General features: G+C 46.3%; 3 protein-coding genes across 6 annotated transcripts; 1 reads left to right on the top strand and 2 right to left on the bottom strand.

The window, feature by feature from the left end:
- The first annotated feature begins 287 nt into the window (after positions 1 to 287).
- Positions 288 to 1136, top strand: LOC127312565 (3'-5' exonuclease-like). Its single transcript, XM_051343091.2, has one exon. It carries the CDS (start codon positions 360 to 362, stop codon positions 963 to 965), a length of 606 nt encoding a protein of 201 aa, XP_051199051.1. The 5' UTR covers positions 288 to 359; the 3' UTR covers positions 966 to 1136.
- A 3500-nt stretch (positions 1137 to 4636) lies between these two features.
- On the bottom strand, positions 4637 to 11504 carry LOC127314815 (pentatricopeptide repeat-containing protein CRR2, chloroplastic-like). Of its 2 annotated transcripts, XM_051345346.2 has the most exons (3): positions 9282 to 11504; positions 8979 to 9177; positions 4637 to 6625 (listed from the first exon to the last, which is right to left on the bottom strand). In XM_051345346.2, exon 1 carries the CDS (start codon positions 11263 to 11265, stop codon positions 9943 to 9945), a length of 1323 nt encoding a protein of 440 aa, XP_051201306.1. In that variant the 5' UTR covers positions 11266 to 11504; the 3' UTR covers positions 4637 to 6625; positions 8979 to 9177; positions 9282 to 9942. The 2 variants fall into 2 exon arrangements, with proteins under 2 accessions (XP_051201306.1, XP_051201305.1); XM_051345345.2 differs by lacking the exon at positions 4637 to 6625 and having other exon boundaries at positions 7254 to 9177.
- A 405-nt stretch (positions 11505 to 11909) lies between these two features.
- LOC127314814 (factor of DNA methylation 5) lies at positions 11910 to 19270 on the bottom strand. Of its 3 annotated transcripts, none has more exons than XM_051345343.2 (8): positions 19168 to 19270; positions 18454 to 18535; positions 16218 to 17110; positions 15927 to 16108; positions 13514 to 13603; positions 13135 to 13419; positions 12471 to 12680; positions 11910 to 12396 (listed from the first exon to the last, which is right to left on the bottom strand). In XM_051345343.2, coding segments are annotated over exons 2-8 (1890 nt in total). In that variant the 5' UTR covers positions 18456 to 18535; positions 19168 to 19270; the 3' UTR covers positions 11910 to 12168. The 3 variants fall into 3 exon arrangements, with proteins under 3 accessions (XP_051201303.1, XP_051201304.1, XP_051201301.1); XM_051345344.2 differs by lacking the exon at positions 19168 to 19270 and adding an exon at positions 19038 to 19126; XM_051345341.1 differs by lacking the exons at positions 18454 to 18535; positions 19168 to 19270 and adding an exon at positions 17797 to 17831.
- Positions 19271 to 19649: the final 379 nt, after the last annotated feature.

The following is a 19649-nucleotide window of genomic DNA, read 5'->3' as shown; positions in this document are numbered from 1 at the left end:
TGGACGGAGAATGGATCCGGGTCTGACCGGTCAGATCTAAGAGTATTTTTGTTATGTTTTGAAATATGCAGGATTGGACTGTAAAATGACATTTGTGAAACGTTTTTCTCCCCCAAGTTAATTAAAAAGGGATGGAGGGAGTAGTTCTATCTGGATTCAGAATACTAGTACTTTTATTTTGGAAAATCAAATAGTTTTAGGGTTTATTTTGAGATGTCTCCAAGTGGATCTCCCATATAACAATACCCACGGGTCCCCGCCGTGCTTCTCGACGCCGTTCAGTCTTCCTCGCTCTTGACCCCGTCGATCTCTAGTCCCCTCCTTCCGTCGTCGTCTTCGCTCGCAAGGAGCATCAGCCAATGGCGGACGAGACGTACGTCACGTATGTCGACTTTGAGGGGCACGGCATCAAGACCACCGTCACGTCCTCCGGCACAGCCGTCAAGCGCTGGCTCCGGGAGATCCGCTACATGTACCGCTGGGTCTATCACAAGCTCATCGTCGGCCTGGACGTGGAGTGGCGCCCCAGCTACAGCAGCGTGCAGAACCCGGCGGCGCTCCTGCAGCTCTGTGTCGGCCGCCGCTGCCTCATCTTCCAGCTCCTCCACGCCGACTACATCCCCGACGACCTGGAGGATTTCCTCGCCGACCCCGGCTTCCGCTTCGTCGGCGTCGGCGTGCAGGAGGACGCCAATCGCCTCGACAACGACCACCGCCTCTGGGTGGCCAACACTGTCGACCTGCGCGGCCTCGCGGCGGACGGGATGCAAATGCCCAGGCTCCGTCAAGCCGGGCTCAAGGGCATCGCGAGCGCCGTCATGGGGGTCAACATCGAGAAGCCACGCAACGTGACTATGGGGCTGTGGGACGCCTACGAGCTATCGGATGAGCAGATCGAGTACGCCTGCATCGACGCCTTCGTCTCCTTCGAGGTCGGCCGGAAGCTGCTCACCGGCGACTACTAGCCGGCGATCGAGATGTCTGATCGAGGTGATGGCCGTATCTCTCACTAGTGCGTTCAGATTTGGGTCCGTTTCAACGTCAGAGAAATCCGTATGTCTAGTTGCGTTTCAAACCCCCGCCTCCTCCTCCTGTTCTCTGTTGCTTTTAGATTGTTTGAGTTCCTGTAGAGAAGATTCAGGGCGTCGTATCTTATGAATCCACAGGTGTGCTGCATCCGTGTATTTACGTGCCTTCGTTCTTATGAATCCACAAGATTCAGCTTCATGTTTTTGTTTCATCAGCCCAGATTTACGTGCCTTTGTTCCGTTTGTATTCACACATAAAAAACAAGATGAACACTCGAGAATTTAGTACCTATTCTATCTTACAATAGGATGCCTCTAATATTTAGATAAAATTAAGTTTCTCAAAGTTTGATCAACTTTATAGAAAAAAAGTATCAACATTTATGATCCAAATTAATATTTTAGAACCATCATAAAATATATTTTCATATTATGTGCAATTTAAAATTTTGGATGTTTTAATTTTGGATCAATCCTTTAAAAGTTTAACTTTGACTAAAAACTATGCATCTTAATTTGGAAAGGGGGAAATATATTGTATTAAAAGACCTTTAATGGACGATTCAATCTTCAACTCAGACGAACGCCAAACGCCCGTACCGCGTATGTTGCAGCCGTTACTGCTACTATACTCACACAGTATGATAATTTGCGTAAATCTACCACAATATAAAACAATTTATCTCAAAATCACCAGTATACATATTTTTCGCAAAGAAACCACCTATCTGAAGTGACACCATGACAAGAAGTATTTTTTGCAGACCCGTTGTAAGTGATGACATGGCACTAGATCCACTCATCGCTTAAGGGCATGTATAATGGTAGGGAAAACACGCCTTCTCTTGCAGTCCACGTTATCTAGAGAAGACACTAAATGTAAGTGGTACAATGTATTATATCTTACTATCATCTCTAGAAATAATTGAGAATCAATTAAATTTTAGAAGAAAATTGGGTTGCTAAAGGAAGACAAATGGTACAATGGAGAAAATAGCCTTCTCTTATTTTATAAGGGATCATCCCTTAGCTAAGCGAAGGCAGTCTTCTCTTTCTTCAATCTCTCTCCTCCAACCAAGAAAAAAACTGATGTGGCACCCGTAAGGGAAGGCTGATATCACCCAATTGTACATGCCCTAACTCATCCTTCAAAGTAGACATGGGACCCACATGTTTCATATGTCTTTTTTTGCCAATCCCCTCCTCGTTACCTCGCGACTCTCCTTCCCCCATTGTCAACGTCATGCATCTCCTACAACTAGCACCACTAGGAAAATGCTTATCGCCGGCGCACCTATTTTGCTTATCGTCGGCGCACCACAGCGTACGTTCTCGCCGGTGATAACAACTTATTGTCGGCGCACCAACTGGTGCGCCGACGGTAACGCGATTTATTGCCGGTGCACCTGGTGCGCCGACGGTAATTTTTTTCGAAATTCGAAAAAAAAACTGACCTAGATCTAGATCTAGATCGGGCTCGTCCTCGAAAACCATGGCCGTGAGCCGCCGTGTTGTCGTCGCTGCACCGGTGTAGGAGATGGAGGAGGAGGAGGAGGAGGAGGCCGGAGGTGCGGTGTAGGTGGAGGAGGAGGAGGAGGGAAAGAGGAGGAGTGAGGAGGGAAAGAGGAGAAGTGAGAAGGGAAAGAGGCTATTTCCCATATACACTATAGGTTACCGCCGCTGCACCAGCATGCCCGTGCGTCGGCGGTACTTTAAAAAAAAATTCACCAAAATCTTAAACCTTAGAAAAACGTTCTCCTTTTCAAATTTTAGGAATTTTAAAAAAGCTAAATGCCAGAGAATAACCCTTTCGACTCCTACCTCTCGGCCTCCATGGAAGTTGTACCTGCAAGCGGCGATGGGGGACAAGATAGTCGACAAGATGAACCAGGAATCCCGGTAGCGAAATTGATATGAGGTGGGGGGGGGATGGGTTAGAGGGAAGCATAGGAGCACATAGGTAGTTGAGCGAGGTAACCGGCTTGCAGAGGCTGATGAGGTGGCGATGACATACACCAGGCTTGGATCTGCCCCTCCCGCCGAGCGCCACACGAGCATGAACAGGTCGCACATACTAAGTTCGTCTAGTCTTCTCCGCACCATTGTGCGAAAAAATAAAGAAAACATAGAAGGAATGGAAAAAAAACAGTAGCATCTAACCTACATCTGCTCCAACTGTTATCACGGTGCCATGTCAGCCTGACCATTGGTTCCACCATTCAGAGACAGTCGTTAACTACCATAAAACGACGTCACGCTATCACTTTGGACCGGTGGTTATTTGCGGGGGAAAAATGAAAACCGGTGGTTTTGAGATAATTCGTTCATTCATTTAAGCTATGCATAGAAAACTTTTCAACTGTTGCAAATGTACTCAAAAGGCTACGGAAGTTCATATATAGATCGAATGTAGGTATATAGATGGAATAGAAATAAACTTCAAAAATATTCCTTGAAAATGTGAGAAGATTGACCACACTTGGGCCTACTGATTGGATGTCAAATTTCTCATTTATCTCCTTTCTTTCTTCTTGTAATAAATCCATAATATAATATGCTAGAAGAGTTTACTTCAACTTAGCATGTTGAAAAAGAATTCAAGGGTTCGTTTGATAGAATTGCTACAAAATTTAGGATTTTGTTGTAGATTTCGAAAAGAAAGTACCCTTTTAAGTGCATGCCAATCGATTGAAGTTGTGACTTTGCAGGAGCAACTAGCGACTATATTCGAATTGCCGCTGAAACAGATTCACGACTCTCTTATGTTACCCTTGAACAAGTGATATGCCTACTACTCCTCGGAGCTAGCAGTTGGCATGTCAATCATGTTCAAAAATTTCAAGCCGATTGGCTTCTTTGGTGAGGTGGCGCATAGCCCTCGCGACGGTGTCCTCCGCCGGGTCCTCATCGATATCCATCAGCTCAAGTGGCGGAGGCGGAGCGGGGCCAAATTGGTCAGCCCCATCTCGCATGGAGGTGGAGGGGGCGGATGAGAGCACGATGGCGGCGAATTGGGAATGGAGGCGGAGCGCTTGCCGGTGACGGTCAGAGGGGGGCAAGGGGAAATGGGGGTTTACTCCATCCGAGGCCTTGCGGCCGCCTTAAGTAGGGGCTTCGCGGGCCGGGATGAAGTATCCCCCATCCAAAATCGCGATGCAAGCTGAAATGGAGCATCTATTCGGGCATGTTTTTAGTCCAAAACCAAAACAAACAAACAAAAACTGCGACCCCAGCACCGGATAAGAGGTCTGCTAGAGAAGCTCTTTGCGACATTCTTGACAGCAGTCCCCATATGTGCAATACCACCCATAAAGTGGTGGAAACATGTGGTGCATATGTCCCTTAGATCAGCCCTCGAATCTAAGAAACATGGAACTGATTCTGTTCGGCTGACCGATCTGGCTAGCCATGGATTTCATTTCCACCAGATGTTCTTGATTTAATCCGTCTAAACTAGTTAATTCTCTCGGTCTTGTTTCTTACTTTGCATAGTAGATAATTATCCCGATCTCTTTAGTTTTCTTCACCAAGCGGGTAATCCAAACGAGGAGATCGCTCCGTTAAAACATTGTGCTTGAATGCAGCATGAAGTCACATGGGATTTACTTTTGTTTGCTTTGTGTTTTAGTCGTAAGAGATGAATGCTATATTACAGAAGTAGAAATAGTTACAAGAAGTTTGCACTGTCAGCCGTTGTGAACAACAGCGACAGAGGTTTAAACCCGTCTCCAAACAACCCACCCTCTATCCTACGCCTACTCTCAAATCAAAAACACTATTAACACCTCTCCTAGTGATAGTCCAAAGCTTGAACTCACTGCAAATTTGGCTTGAGAGCTGCTGAACACTCCTTGTTTGGCATATTCCCAAACACCCAGACATTTCTGTTTTTCCATAGACTCCAGCTTCCAAGAATGACTAGCGCGCCCAAGTTTCCTCGAGTCTTCTTGCTGAAACCCTGTCTAGCTCTTTGCCGCCAAGACTCAAGTCTGCACGTAGACCTGGGCGCTGCAATAGCAATGTTCAGATTGGACAAGGTTTGAACCAAAACCTGTCTCGCATGCACACATTGTGTGAAGATGTGGTCCGCCTTGTCCTCGTCTTGTAAGCAAACGAAGCAGGCCACCACCTGATCTAGCAGTCCATGGCTCCGTGTCCGATCCGACGTCCACAACTGGTACTGAACCGCAAGCCAGGTTAAGATCTCACATTTTATGGGGGCACCATTCTCCCAAATGGCCTCGGCAGGTAGATCCCTCCTGGAGTAGCTCACAGGTAGACCTAGCGGAGTATTGGACATCCGAAGACCACGGCCAAATGAACTTGTCCTCCGCGTCAGAGTCCCTTCGTAGGTTGCCCCCTTTGTAAATTGTCAATTTGGAGCCAGAGGTGTACACACTGAATCGCCGCTTTCTGCATTAAGGGTTCAGAGATATCAAGCAGCCAGCTGTTGTTTTGCAGCGTGGTCTCCACTGTCCTTCTGTTGCGGTTCCTGGTGTTAACTAGCTGCAGCACCAGCAGCACCACCTCCCTAACAGACTCGCCATGATACATCTGTCCTTCCAAAAAAAAGACTCGTCTCCCATCTCCCACTGGGATGCCTATCAGGCTGTCAAAGTTTCGGTGGCCAGAGTATCCTTGATCATCGGCAAGCCTGACCACGATCTGTTTATGCCCGATCTGCGTAGCCACTCCCATCGAATACGCAGGATCAGACCTTGCTTTTTGAGGCCTAAGCCACCAAAACGAATAGGCTTGCATATGTTGTCCCAGGCGACTAAGCACTTCCCGCCATTAACCTCATATTTCCCAGCCAAAAACAAGGCGCACACCAATTTATTCAGTTCCTCCAGGAGCCACGCCGTTGCTTCAGGGATCAGGAGGTGGTGCACGGGTCTAGCTGCAATGACTGATTTAATCACCTTCCCTCCCTTGCGACCATGCCATGCTGCCAAGAAGGGATGCACTCCAGGAACTTGTCGCGGGCCGGTTGCCACTCAGCCTTGGTCATGGGCCATAAGGCAAGTTGCAACCCGAGATATTTAATGGGGAACTCTGCTATTGGGCATTGCAACAGGTCAGACACCAGGGCTGCATCGTGTGCCTCGCCACTGATAAGAGTGACCGAGGACTTAGTGTATTTGATTCTCAGTCCAGATGCTGTGCCAAAGCTCTTCAGGATTTCCCGGGTTGCAAAAAGATGGCTCTGGATCTGGACAATCAATCGCGAAGAAACTAATGATGTTGAAAATTTGATTCGAATAAAGTTATCAGGTAGACGACACCAACTTAGTCTTCTGTTATCTAATTGAAACAGCCAACAAAACTGTACGTGTGCATCTGCTTCTTTTTGTAGACCCTGCAGGCGTTGCTCCACCCAGAAGGTTCAGGTCATATCATCCTCGCACGTTGAAAAAGGTACTTGGACACGGGCACACAAAGGAATGGCCTGATTTTCTCCCGCAGCCAGTCCTCGCCAATATGGAAAATGATATTCAATGTGTGCTCAGCCATCTTGGCATAATCTGATAGTAGTTAGGATGTATGATCGATCCGGATGTTGTATCCTTGAAAGAGCAACCTACGGGGGCAGCACACTAGTACACAGGAAATGCCTCTCTCAGTACAAATTTGAAAACATATGAATGTTTTGTCACTAAAGAATGGTAGTGTTTCTCCAATCATGAAATGACTAAAATTAGTTGAACAAATAGTAAAACCATGAAGAACCAGAATCTGAAATTACTCTTGGGCTATCGCTTGCATATGATCGTGGCCTTTTGCTCCCCCCACGGTGGGAGATATGTAGTGATACATAGACAGATATTATCTAGGCTAACGTAGAAAAATAATACTCGACTGACCAAAACAAATGGGTCCATGCATCCTTAGAACACATACAAAGTTGGACTGAAATGACACACAAGATTGGTGTCCCTTTTATCCAAAATAAAATAATTCATGCAGTTTACGTGCTCGTAAAACAGTCAGCAGGTTAACTATGAATAAACACAACAAGATGCAAGTATATAAGTGTCACACAGATGCACACTTCAGGTACTAGCCAGCAATATAAAACGGCAACCGTGAAACATATACATCACTGCAACTCATGGTTTCAGAGAAATAAAATCTACTCCCTCCGTCCAACAAAGGATGTCTCAACTTTGTCTAAATTTAGATGTACGTGATACATCTAAATTTAGACAAAGTTGAGACATCCTTTGTTGGATGGAGGGAGTAGTACAACTCTACAGAAAATTGGTCTCTTTCATCATAACAACTTTAAATCGCAGGAACACAAAACTGTAGCTTTTTGGTGAAAGAGAACAACAGATGAAAGAAGATGCACATGAGCTAATTGCCGCTGGCCTGGTTCGCCACTAGCGCCATGATCCTGTGACAAGGGTTTTGCAACCAACTACCCATGTTGTTCTGAGTTTATTCTGCCCCTCCCTCCATGGTTCAGCCCAAGTGTTCAACCTGACCTTTTTTAACTTCGGGCTAAAGGGACTGTAAGAACAGGGCGTTCTACTGTGACGGATGCAGGTAACAAGGTAAAAAGGTAAAAACAATGTACTTCTCGGTGCATCTTTGTGGTAGATGCTTCAGAGGTTAAGTGGTTAACTAGAGGCAGTGCTAGTATTTATTCAGTCACATAGAATAATCAAGCAAATCAGAAACTATCTATCTCTTTCTCACCAATCATCAAAGTCAGAGGCCAAGAGAGCTGCTACTACATGGAGCCTTGATGTTCTACACCTATTGCCAGCGCTATACTACAGTTACTATACAAGCAAAGATGGGCATAACTACATGATCTGCAAGGCCAGCCAACAGCTTCAACATACATTTTCTTCAAAACCTGAACTTCATCATATCAGATGATGAGGCTGTAGCGCTATTAGGAAAAATTAGATGTAAATATGGCATGGCATTCGCAAAGTACAACGGATGGCTCGGTGCAGTATTCGTCCTGCCTGTCGTGGCTGTCTGGGTTGTTTTCTCGTGCTCCTGGGTTGGGCTGGACTTGGCAGCACCGTGGACAGCCCGTGCCCACTTACATCCCGAGAGCCAACCTGAACGAGTGAAAAAAGGTGACAACAGGCCCATGGGATGTGGTCTGCCTCTCCTACAATTTGATCAAGTAGGCTTGTATTGATGCCTTCTTCTCTTCGAGATCGGCCAGAAGCTGCTCACCGAAGAATACCCAACGCCCGGGGCGGAGCCAGAAATATATTTGAGAGGGGGCTTTTTGGGGCACTTGTGTTGTATTTAGCTTAGTAAGTGGGGACATTAATGGTGAAAGTCTAGCACTTAACCTTGTTGGTGAAAATTGAGTGGGGGAAATTGCACCCACTCCACCTGGATCCACCCCTGGCCCCACGCCGACTTTGCAATGAAGAGGGGGACTAGCTCACAACATTAAGGCGCCTTTTGTGCCGACACACTTTTAGTGGACTACCAACTATTTTTGTTTCCGTGATTCGTGTCAGTTCTGATTTCAGTCTTCATTTTGTGAGGTTCCAAATTTCTAACTCATTTGCTCTCAGTTCTCAAGTTTGGTACTTCGACCAGTTCAGGAACTGAAGATTGTTGTTTCATACACACTTACAAAACATGTGTAGTTGCTATTTTTCCAGCTTATTCACAAATGTGGGGATCAACAATTTGCACTAGTATGGATAGTGCTAGGACTAGGATGGGAGCATATTCCCTGACACCTAGATTATGAAACAGAGCTCTTGCTTCGGATTGTTCACCATGGAACAATAATCAACTGTGTGTATAAAGTGCCACAATAGGTTTGGCCAAACATTGGAATCCATCTCAACTGCAAGAAATGGTGCTACTTGCATCGATTGCACATATCATAGTAAAGAGAACTTCAAACTGAAACAAGGAGCTAAAATCAAACATAAAGTATGTAATTTTGTGGAGATGGGATACCGTGAGGAGGTGAGGCCACAGATGGACCATACAACAGCGGAAGCATTGATTGCAGAAATGAGAATGTTTCCTTGCGCAAGGTGTTGCCCGTGAAGACATCATTCCTTTTCCCTTTTCATCAGATAGATTCAGCCATACAAGGGTGAAGCAGTAATGTTGATGTTCCATTGAACAGAATGTCGTAGTGATAGTAGTTCCCCTGCAAGGGGAAAGAGATTGTTGATTGCTCAAACATGGAATTTAGGTGCTGGTTAGTTGGTTATAAGCTAAATGTTGGTATGTCCTTTAGGAGATGAGTCACACCTTTTTTTCAGCACAATGTGATCAGGATATCCCTAATAGTCCGTCCATATCTTCATGCATCATTGTGGTGGCTTCACAATGCACATCACTTTGTACTTCTCGGCCTGTAGATTCTGTGGTGCCATGTTGCATCATTGCATGCTATATGCTGGCCTTTATGTTCTCTCCATTGTCTCAGAGACTGTAAGTCTGTGGGCAATGATCTCCAGCAGTGATGCCCTGTGTGATACCCAGCTGTTCCCTCAAGGTCACTAGTTTTCATTCCAACCTTAGTCTTCTTGAATGTGGTCATCAGTTTGAAATGATGGCAATCAAGCCCTTTCAGATGTTCTTGCCACACAAAGCGAAATTCTTCAGCGTTTTCCTCGGCATCATTTCCATATATTTACATCCCACTTTTTATCAATAGGCAAGGACAGGTCACCAGTGTCAGGATCTCAAGATTACCCATCACAGATGAATTAAATGTAATTTGTGGGTAGAAACTGCATTCATCACTCAAGATTGATGGACCATTAACTGTACCAGTAATTAATTCACACACAGAAACCGCTATGGTAAATTCCTCGCATGTTAGGATGTTGAGCACTGCGCAGACCCAATGCATCAACATTCATGTTCTTGTTGAGGATCAAATACTGTTGCAAACGAATGAAATTTGCTAGTATACATAGGCGCCTGCGCTCTGCGGGTTCTGCTCGATTAGCTTTCCAGCAGCAAACTCAGCAAATTCCAAATTCTTATAAACTCTACAGGCAGCCAATAGAGTGCCATATGCAGAAGGATGTGGCTCAAATGGCATAGAGCGAATCAAGTTCACCGATCTTTCAAGCAAACCAGCTCGGCAGAGAAGATCCACCATGCAAGAGTAATGATCAACCCGGGGCTTAATTCCATAGGCTTCCTGCATACCCTCAAAGCACTGTATTGCAAAATCACACAACCCAGTATGGATACAAGCTGTCAGCACTGCCACGAAAGTAATCCAGTTTGGCTCAACTCCTTTATCCTTCATCTTCTCAAACAATCTGATAGCTTCCCGTCCATCCCCATGCTGAGCGTAGCCGGAAATCATTGCATTCCACGCAACTACATCCCTTGTGCGCATCTCACCGAACAGCCTGCAAGCACCCTCCAAGTCCCCGCACTTGCAGTACATGCTCACAAGGGCCGTGCCCACGGTGACTCTCCTACTCAGCGGCAACTTGATGCACCACTGATGGACCTGTCTCCCGAACCCCAGCGCAGACAAGTTGCTGCATCCAAGGAGCACGCTACTCAGCGTCGACTCATTCGGCCGGACAGCGGCAGCCGTGACCAGAGTCTTGAACACCCGCAAGGCGTCCTCCGCGCGCGAATTCTTGACATAGCCAGCAACCACGGCGTTCCACGAGACCAGGTTCCTCACGGGCATCGCGTGAAAGAACCGGACGGCCTTCTCCACGTTGCCGGCGTCCATGTACCCCGACACCATCGCGGTCCAGAGAACCGGGTCCTCCTTCCGCGGCGCGTCCCGGAAGCACGCCTCCGCCTCGCCCATGTCGCCAGCGGAGGCGAACCCGGAAACCATGGCGTTCCACGAGACGGAGTTCCTCGCCGGCATGGCCAGGAACACGGCCCTGGCCTCCTCCACGGCCCCGCTCCTGGACAGGCCGGACACCATGGTGTTCCAGGACGCGACGTCCCTGGCCGGCATCGCGGAGAAGAGCTCCCGGGCGCCCGCGACGTCGCCGCGGGCGAAGTGGCAGGAGAGGAGCGTGTTGTAGGAGACGGCGTCGGGGTTCGGGATTCTGTCGAACAGGTGGCGCGCGTCCGCGAGGCGGCGGTCGGGCGACCTCGCGTAGCCGGCGAGGAGGCGGTTGTAGTCGGCAGTAGTGGTCTGACGGGGCGTGGACGCGGAGGCATCCGCCCCGGCGTGCCGGACGGGTGCCGTTGTGAGGGAGCGCGCACCGACGACACCCAGAGGAAGATGGCGCCCGATCATGGCTTAGTGGCACGCTTACTGGCATAGTGGCATGGGGAAGCGGCCTAGGTTGGAGGCGCGACTAGGAAAGTGGGTAGTGGGAAGGAGAAACAGTTTAGAAGGAGCAACCCCTCGCTGCCGCGATCATGGACGACGACGATTTGCCCAGTGCCATCCACATCCACACTCTGTGCATCCTCCCTGCTCTGTTTTGCAAACACTTCCCAAAACGAGAGGATGGTGTGTAGGCAAAGAGTCTCTGGTAGTCCCTTCGGGGACATCCGATAAAATAGGAAAGAGTCCCTGGTAAACAAGTATTGCCCATTCAACTTGTATGGCACCTACGGCTAATCAGAAACCAACGTTATACTTAAATCGTCAGCTTTCCAAGCACCACAGATTCAACTATAACACAAGTAACATCCATCAAAAGCACAATTAGTCCTGATGACTCGACAAATCAAACGTAGATATGGCTGCAAATAATCCACAGATATGAATGCAGACAAAGAAAGTAGTTCAGCCCTTTAGTCTAATGCCTTGTGCTTCGGTCACTAAACCTCTTGCTGCTTACCCAGCATAACCTCACAAGGGAGATCACAAGATAATAGTTGTACCATGATAACAGCAGAAAGATCATGCAATACAGTAAAAAGGAACAAATCTGCCAAACATGATCGGATATAAGATATAATTAGTTCGAGGAGCCAAAACGGTTGCTTCAGTCGGTTCTTGCAAAGTGTCGACGGTTCAGGGATGATATAAGAGGGACATACATAAGTGTGCCTCCAGAGAAGCAGATAAAATTCCAGTCTACCAACAAAGTACGAAGCATAGCGAAAAGGAAACCATTGGGTAGTCTTGTCTAATCTGCCGAACCTCTAAGACGAAACCCCTTAGCTTGTTCCAGTATTGATGCATGCATCACCTCTTCCGTTTCTGCAGCTTCCACTGCTTCAGGATGTGGTCCACGACTTCCCCCATGCTGGCCTTTTTGTTCTCCTTGTTGTTCCAGAGCTCAGACACCACGTAGCTGCCGCTGGGGTTGTACTCGTTGATCTCCAGCAGTGCCGTGGTCACAGCCTTGTAGACCTCTTCTCCGAGCTGCTCCTTCAAGCCCACAAGCTTTTCATCGCCTTCATCGATGATTTGCTGGAGACACACCACATCATGTTAACACTGCATCATGCACTTGTCAGCAACAATTGCACAAGATGAGGGCTTACCTTGTGCGTGTCACCAGTGGCCACCACCTTGAAAGGATGCCAATTAGCGTCCCTAAGATTAGCTTGCCACAGGGAGCAGAGTTCAAGAGCCTTTGTTTCGGCCTCTGCACCATACCTTTCCTTGCAAGCACTAAAAAACGCCTTCTCATCCAGTTCACCCATCCTCTTGATTCCAATGATGCTACGAGGGTTTAACAAATCAGCCAAGCCCTACAAAAAACAAGTCAAGTGATTCAATGTCCTGATATGCAGGCAAATAAATTTGGCAATGGCATCACTTTTATATTTTGTTCATATCTGACAAAGCGTACAAGGGAAAATATTATTGTGCCATTAACTAGTAACCACGGCAAAACAAGAACAGCAATTGCAGTCAATGCTTAACACCTGCTAAAAACTGCGGACATGCAGTCGGCAGACGTGAATCCAACCTTGGAAGCTGCTGGTTATTGGCATATAACAATTAATTCACAAGACTGTTTCACAAGGAGGGTTTGTACAAAGATGTTAGACATTCACACATGCTCATGTCTCAGGACATAAAGATTTAGAAGTTGGAAGGGATTCTAATCAAAATAAGGTACAATTGTGCAGAACTTGCTTAATCAAAATAAGGTCAAATTGTGCAGAACTTGCTTAGGAGAAGACTAGTACATCACGTTACCTTAATCAGCTCTTTCTTTGCATCTTGCAGTTCATCATTAGTCATCCTCTCCTTGATGATCAGAGTTTGATTTAGCTCATCCATGTGCTCCATGGCATCCATTCTTTCATCTAGTTGCTTAGTCAGCTCTTCAGTGCGTTTCTTCACATCAATACCCTCTCCCTCCATGTGTTTCACCACCTCCAGTTTGCCTCTAAGTTGTTCTATGTCCAGCTCAAGCTTTTGCTTCTCATCGAGCTGCTCCTCTAACATCAGGATTTTGTTCAAAGCAGCTTCCTTCTCTTTCTGGAAGGTATTTGACATGTTAGAGTAAATTCTAGATTCTAGAATTCAAAAGACACTTGAATGAAACCAATAATTGGAGGGTAGAAATGGATACCTTATGTTTCTCGACAAGAATTCGCACACCTTCATTGGCTTTCTCTTGCTCAATTCTGGCCATGTTGAGGGAATCATTTTGACCATCATTCTGCATAGGAATTAGTTTAGCTTAATTAGCCAGCAAGCTTGGTCTAGAAAAATATCGTCACAAGCATGCTAGGATGCTAATTAAAAAGAAAAAATATCAACAGATAGATAAACAGAGACATATTACAAAGAAACATGCATCCTACGCCCTAGAAAGACTACCATCGATATCCACAAAGACTCAATTCTGACATAGTCACATAGATGCTATACTCTTTACTATTGAGGGGGGTTGATGTGTTCGCTACTGTTCCATTATCTGAATAATTCAGATTTGCATATGTTTAGACCTCAAACATGTGGCGTGGTCGCTGTACGGTCGATGTGTTGAGGTAGAGTTTTATAAACTTTGTAGTGATGGGTTGTGCTGTGTTTATGACTCATTTTGATACTGCACCTAAAAAGTAGGAACTCCGAATGACAAGCAAGTAGTGATCATGTAGTTATATAAGAAAATCTTGAAATAAAAATACAGTGATACATGCTTTGGTCTCGTATATGGCAACTTCTTGTCATTTTTTGAATTTGCAGGGATGGCATGTCTATTAGCTGTTAGGATGAATTAAGGATGATGCATCAGATAAGGATAATGCCTCTCACTGTTAACCTTGCAAGCTTCAGTGATGCTGCTTGTAGGCAATCTCCTTCTAGCAAGATAAGTGAGTTTTGGCTTGTCTAAATGGAGAGGCCCAGGGTTGAAGTTGTGACAAAAATCCAAAATGTAGGCCACTATAGCCAAGTCCTCGTGAAAGTGGTGAGGAAGTATGTAATAGTCTCAGTGGCAACCTAGCTACTACTTTGATATCTATGTGCCCTGTGAGTGATAAGAGCAATTGTACATTCTCAAATTTCTAGCGAACAGAATGCACAAGACAGCATGCAGCAAAATTAAGGAGGGGCCAACATTTATTATTTGATGAAACTAGGCTATAGTTTGATGCTCAGCAAGCAAAAGAGCTCCACGTCGCACTAACTAATCAAGGAACACACATACTTAAGGAAGACCCAGGGACCAGTTTGTTATCCACTAGCCTCCGCCCATGGCACAAGTTAGCATATTATCACGTTTTGAATTATTGCTTCTGCTGTCATATTGACAAAAGAAAGTGCAAACAAGCTAACGGGTGAGCATAGTCTGCTGCGCTCTCCTGGGTAGATAATTATATGAAAATTTGCTATATAGACAATTCTGCCTTTCTTTAGAAATACCAATAATTTAGCTGTGCACCAGATGTACCTGGAGTAACTGTGCGATATACAAATTTTGAATCAGACAGCAAAGATTACAAAGGTTTATCTCATCAATTCTGTTCCACTATTTCCAGAAAAAAAAATCTGCTTCTGATGTCTTCATTTTATGTATGCTGATACTTCATATCATCATAGTTGTTCATTCGTGTTAAAGTATTGTTATTTTCACTGCCAAGCATAACCCCCATGTTGCTGTTCAAAATGTAAGACGGTTCACTTTATTACAGGTACCCACATGGCTATTACGAAAATTAAAAGGTTCTGTGCCACAGGTAAAGGACAACCTATATTGTGCATGCATTTTATTTTTTTGGAAAACAACACAACTTTTTAGGGTATTGTCTACGCGTTTAGCTTGTTTGTTTGATCACCTATCAATTACCCATGCATGGTGCTTCTAGGTAGTCCCTTTTCTTTCATAGGAAAGTTCAGTCAAACAGTAAATCATATGTCCATTTTCTTACTACTGCAGGAATTTATGTAGGGTTTAGACGGAAATATCTACCATATTTGAGGTGTTAGGGTTGAAATTTGAACCTGCCAAGCGCGCCACACTGACATATTGGCTCAATACAAAGCAAAAGTAGACGGAAATAACTAATCTTCGAGACTTGGTCAGATCACAAACTTCTATTCCTCCTTTTTGTAAGACAAGCAATGATTAACCATACTAAGAAATATAGTGTAGTAGAAAATAATCTATATATTGATTGTGGAGTCACTGATTTGGTCTAATATGGCAGGACCACATGACTTTCTTTTTACACATCAGAGAAAACTCTCAGGGACCTTTGCGACTTTTGGTGACACTAGTAAACAAATGCAACTATACATTACTTCTTTCCACTTGGGATACTGAATATTATGGAATTATTTAATTGCAGTCAAGGTAATGATGGACAGAAGAAGCTGGAGGTGCTAATCTTAAAGCAATGAACAGATAGGTAACTAACAAATGTCAGTTTGCTGGTAGCCTTTACATGACATCAAATTATCTCTTATTCTTACATATATATACTTCTAGGTGCAGATAATAAGGAATAACGTAGAACAAAGGGGTGGAAGGTTCATACCTTTTTCCTCTCATTCTCCAGTTTTCTTCTTTCCATGTCAGTTTGAGCAACAATTTCACTTAGTTGCTTGGATCTCCTTTTGATGGCACGCTCTTTCTCATCTAAATGCTTTCTCAGCTGATCAGTCTCTTCAACAATTCTCCGCGAATGTTCACGGGCAGCAGACTGCATATTTCGCATTTCTGCACAAAAGACAAGATAAAACATAAAACATTAGACATGATCAATATCAGCAATGCAAAAGAGTGTAGCACATGAGACTTTTCCATTAATGCAGTTCCAGGAGGGTACCTTCATTGTAGCGTTGGTGCAGTGAGTCACTGTCTTCCATGGCCCTTTGAAGAGCGAGATCCATCTGATTACACTTGCACTCAAGTTCCATTAAATACTTGCTCTTAGCACTAATCTGGTTTGTCAAATTAGTTATGAGAGTCTCAGTCTTCCGGGACACCTCAAGTTGCAGTTCCGACACTGTCTTCAGTTCACCTCTTTCTGACAAGAACCTAGCAACTGGATCATCTGAATTGTAATCCTCTTCTTTTGCCAGCCAACCAAAAATATACTTTCCCCGCCGACCTGCCTCATTCCATTCCCTTTTACCCAAATGACGGGATTTGTAGTAGTTATGGAATGCCAGGGCATCCTTAAACCCAATCCAATCCTTCTCAAAGTGAACAACCACAAACCCAGTGTACCCATTGGAAGAATCCACAGCATTAATCCGTGAGGGTTTGAAACGATCTAGCTGCTGCATCACAGTGGCTCCATCTTTCTCTGTTTGCTCTGCTGGAACATTGGCGAGGATGCCCATCCAGGGATAAACATACAGCTCCTGATCTTGCACAGGCTTAGGGGGGTTAAACAGTGCTTCGGCTTGTCGCGCTGGCACTGAGCCTGCCGCGTCAGCATGATCAGTCTTGAGAAGTTTGGCCAGGGCCTGGTGGTTTGCCTTCACCTTGGCAGCGCGGTTGGATGCACCCACCCCAATGGCATGCTGAAGCAGCTCATTGTAGCGGTAATCCTGCTTCTTCTTCCCGAGGCAGAACGGGCATCTGAACCTGTCGGGGCCCAGTCTAGCCGCAAACCTGCCAGACTTGAGGTCCACGTACACCTTCTCAGCATAGTCATCGATATCAGTATCACTTAGCTCTGACGACTCATCGGAGCTGCAGTCCATGGCAGACCTGAACAAACAGTAATTTTTCAGATGCAGAAGGCATGACTACAGTAACACACAGCAAGGCATATGATCAGGAACAAAACATGGTGCATGAAACAATTCAATTTAAATGAGTACTTATTGCTATAGAGAGACATGCATGGACAGCAATAAATGGCATTTCAGGTTTGTGTAGATCAACTAACTTGTCAAGAAACACAGGAAGCGGGTCATAAAAAAATTGAAACCAAGATCGGCACACACATGTATCATATAACTTGTGCTCAAAAGCAACATACAGCAGTAACCACTGCTCCCAGACAACAAAATATCGAGGATGCAAAGTATTAGTAGTGGCGTGCACATGGTAGGATCACAGAAGTCCCTGCTGTATGTTCACTTTGTTATCTTCAACTCAATTTGAAATCTCGACAACAACCATCTATCTTCATGTGGCTGGATATCACGCCGTACCATTGCTGGACACTAATTCATAGTTCGGCAACAATAAATACCTCATACCCACGAAGCAATGCAGAAGCACGTTCTAAGAAAAGAGTAAATGCAGATATTTGAACAACAATGAAGAAAGATCAGTATTAGGCCATTGGCTGCTCATACATACGCAGCACACACACACAGGACAGCAATGCAGGCAAGACAAGCCGAGCAAGCATCCACAAACAGCATAACGCGAACCGCGTGCTATACCTCGTCCTGAACGGCCACATACTCTCTCAGACAATAACACAAACACCTGGCGTTCGCGAACAAGGCAGCAGCCATGCCGAGGAACCCAGCCGGCTCCCACGCCGCCGCACCAGACCCGGCACCAAGGGAGGCCGCCGCGACAGGAAATGAACATGGGAGCGCACGGCACGACGCCGCCGGCCAAACCGAGGCGCGGCGAGGCAGGCATCGCCTGCACCGCCAGCAATAAGCTGCAGTAACGACCTGTGAGTGACAAGAGGCGAGGTTCCCTTTGCTGGGCCGGAAACAAGTACCCTAGCGGTTCGGTCTGTTTCCCCAGAGCAGATCTAGCCCGGATCGGCCCAAGCCCATCCGGATCCGGCCCATCGAGCGGGGCAGCAACGGATCTTGCGTGCCTAGAGGCCGCAGTCGGCATGACTGCTGCAGGACAGACGGGACAGTCGACAGACAGACAGTGCAGAGCACCTCGCACGCCCTACTCAGATCATACATAAACACACATGTTTGCACTGGATCTATGGTGGCTAAAACTAATTTCATCAGGAATAACAAGAATAGATGGATCTTTTCGACAAAAAATCAAGATTAGATGACAGAAATCATCTCCCGCAGACAGAAAAAAAGAGAGCGAGAGAGGGGCGATTGCTGCATACGTACATGGTATCTGACGATCCTGGGCTGCCCTCTCCTAGATCGGATGAACCGACGCCGTAGCAGCAGTTGATTAATTAATGAAGACCTGCAGTTAGTTGACCAGAAGGGCGATTAAGGAAGGTGGCTGCGAACGGAGAGATGAGCAAATAAATCTTGTAGACGAAAAGCATCATCAAGTATTAATTTGTTGAGGATGGTTAAGGAAAGATGCGGCCGAGATATGGATGAACAGAAGGGAAAACGCGAACACGCACACAGCTAGCGAAAGAAAAGGTGGAGGGGGAAGAGATAGAGAGGGTAGAAACCATGGAAGAGGTCTCGATCCAACACATGAGCTCGCAAAGAAATGAGATCCAGCACGAACGAAGAAGAAAATCAGGGTATTTTCCAACCAAAAAGAAGGAAGAGACGAAAACGATTCTAGTAGGGAGTAGATGAAATTAAAGAAGAAGCTGCGAGGATCTAGAAGGAGCAAATCGGGCATCAGTATGGTTAGCACGCACGCGCGCTTAGATCGGGAGAAAATAGCAGGAGAAGAAGCAGTAGAAGAAATAAAAGGCAAGAATGGGATCTTTGAGCAGCCGTACGTAGAAAAAGAAGAAGAAGATCGTTGGCGGCGAAATTGCTCTCCAACCTCGTCTGCTAGAAGGGGGGTACAGAAGAAGAAAAAGGGTAGACTAGGAGGAGGAAGAAGAAGAGGAACCGCAAGAAACCAACCTAGCTGGTGCTCCTCCACCTCCTATCTGTCTCTCCACCGTCCCCTCTCCTGGTGTATGATATAGCAGCAGAGAGAGGAGAGATGAGATGAGAATGGGAAGGGGCAGCGGTCTGAAAAACCCTCTTCCTCCCTCCCACCACTTTCCTCAAATAGGCAAGGCACGCCGCGCGAGGCGAGCGGCTCGGTGCAACCCGGTTCGGGCAAAACCGCATCGCGGCCGCACGCGTCGCATCCGACGGCTGGGGGCTCGGCCGGTGGCCGGGCGGTGGGGCCCGGTCGGGCTGCGAGAGCAGGTGGCAAAGGCAACGTACACACACAGAGAGAGGCTGGGAATGGCAGGCGGGCTGCGTCTGGGTGGGTGGGGGAGCGTCCTTGTTTGCTTCTGCCTTCTTTGGCTGCCCCTCATGGCTCTGGCTGGCTCCACCCGATACGTGCCGTGTATCTATCTGCCAATCACGTACGGAGTACCGGTTCTGATTGG

Source organism: Lolium perenne, chromosome 7 (assembly GCF_019359855.2).
Source record: "Lolium perenne isolate Kyuss_39 chromosome 7, Kyuss_2.0, whole genome shotgun sequence".
NCBI classification, from domain to species: Eukaryota; Viridiplantae; Streptophyta; class Magnoliopsida; order Poales; family Poaceae; genus Lolium; species Lolium perenne.
The sequence above is the reverse complement of the archived record's forward strand: the minus strand, read 5'-3'. Positions and strand labels throughout refer to the sequence as shown.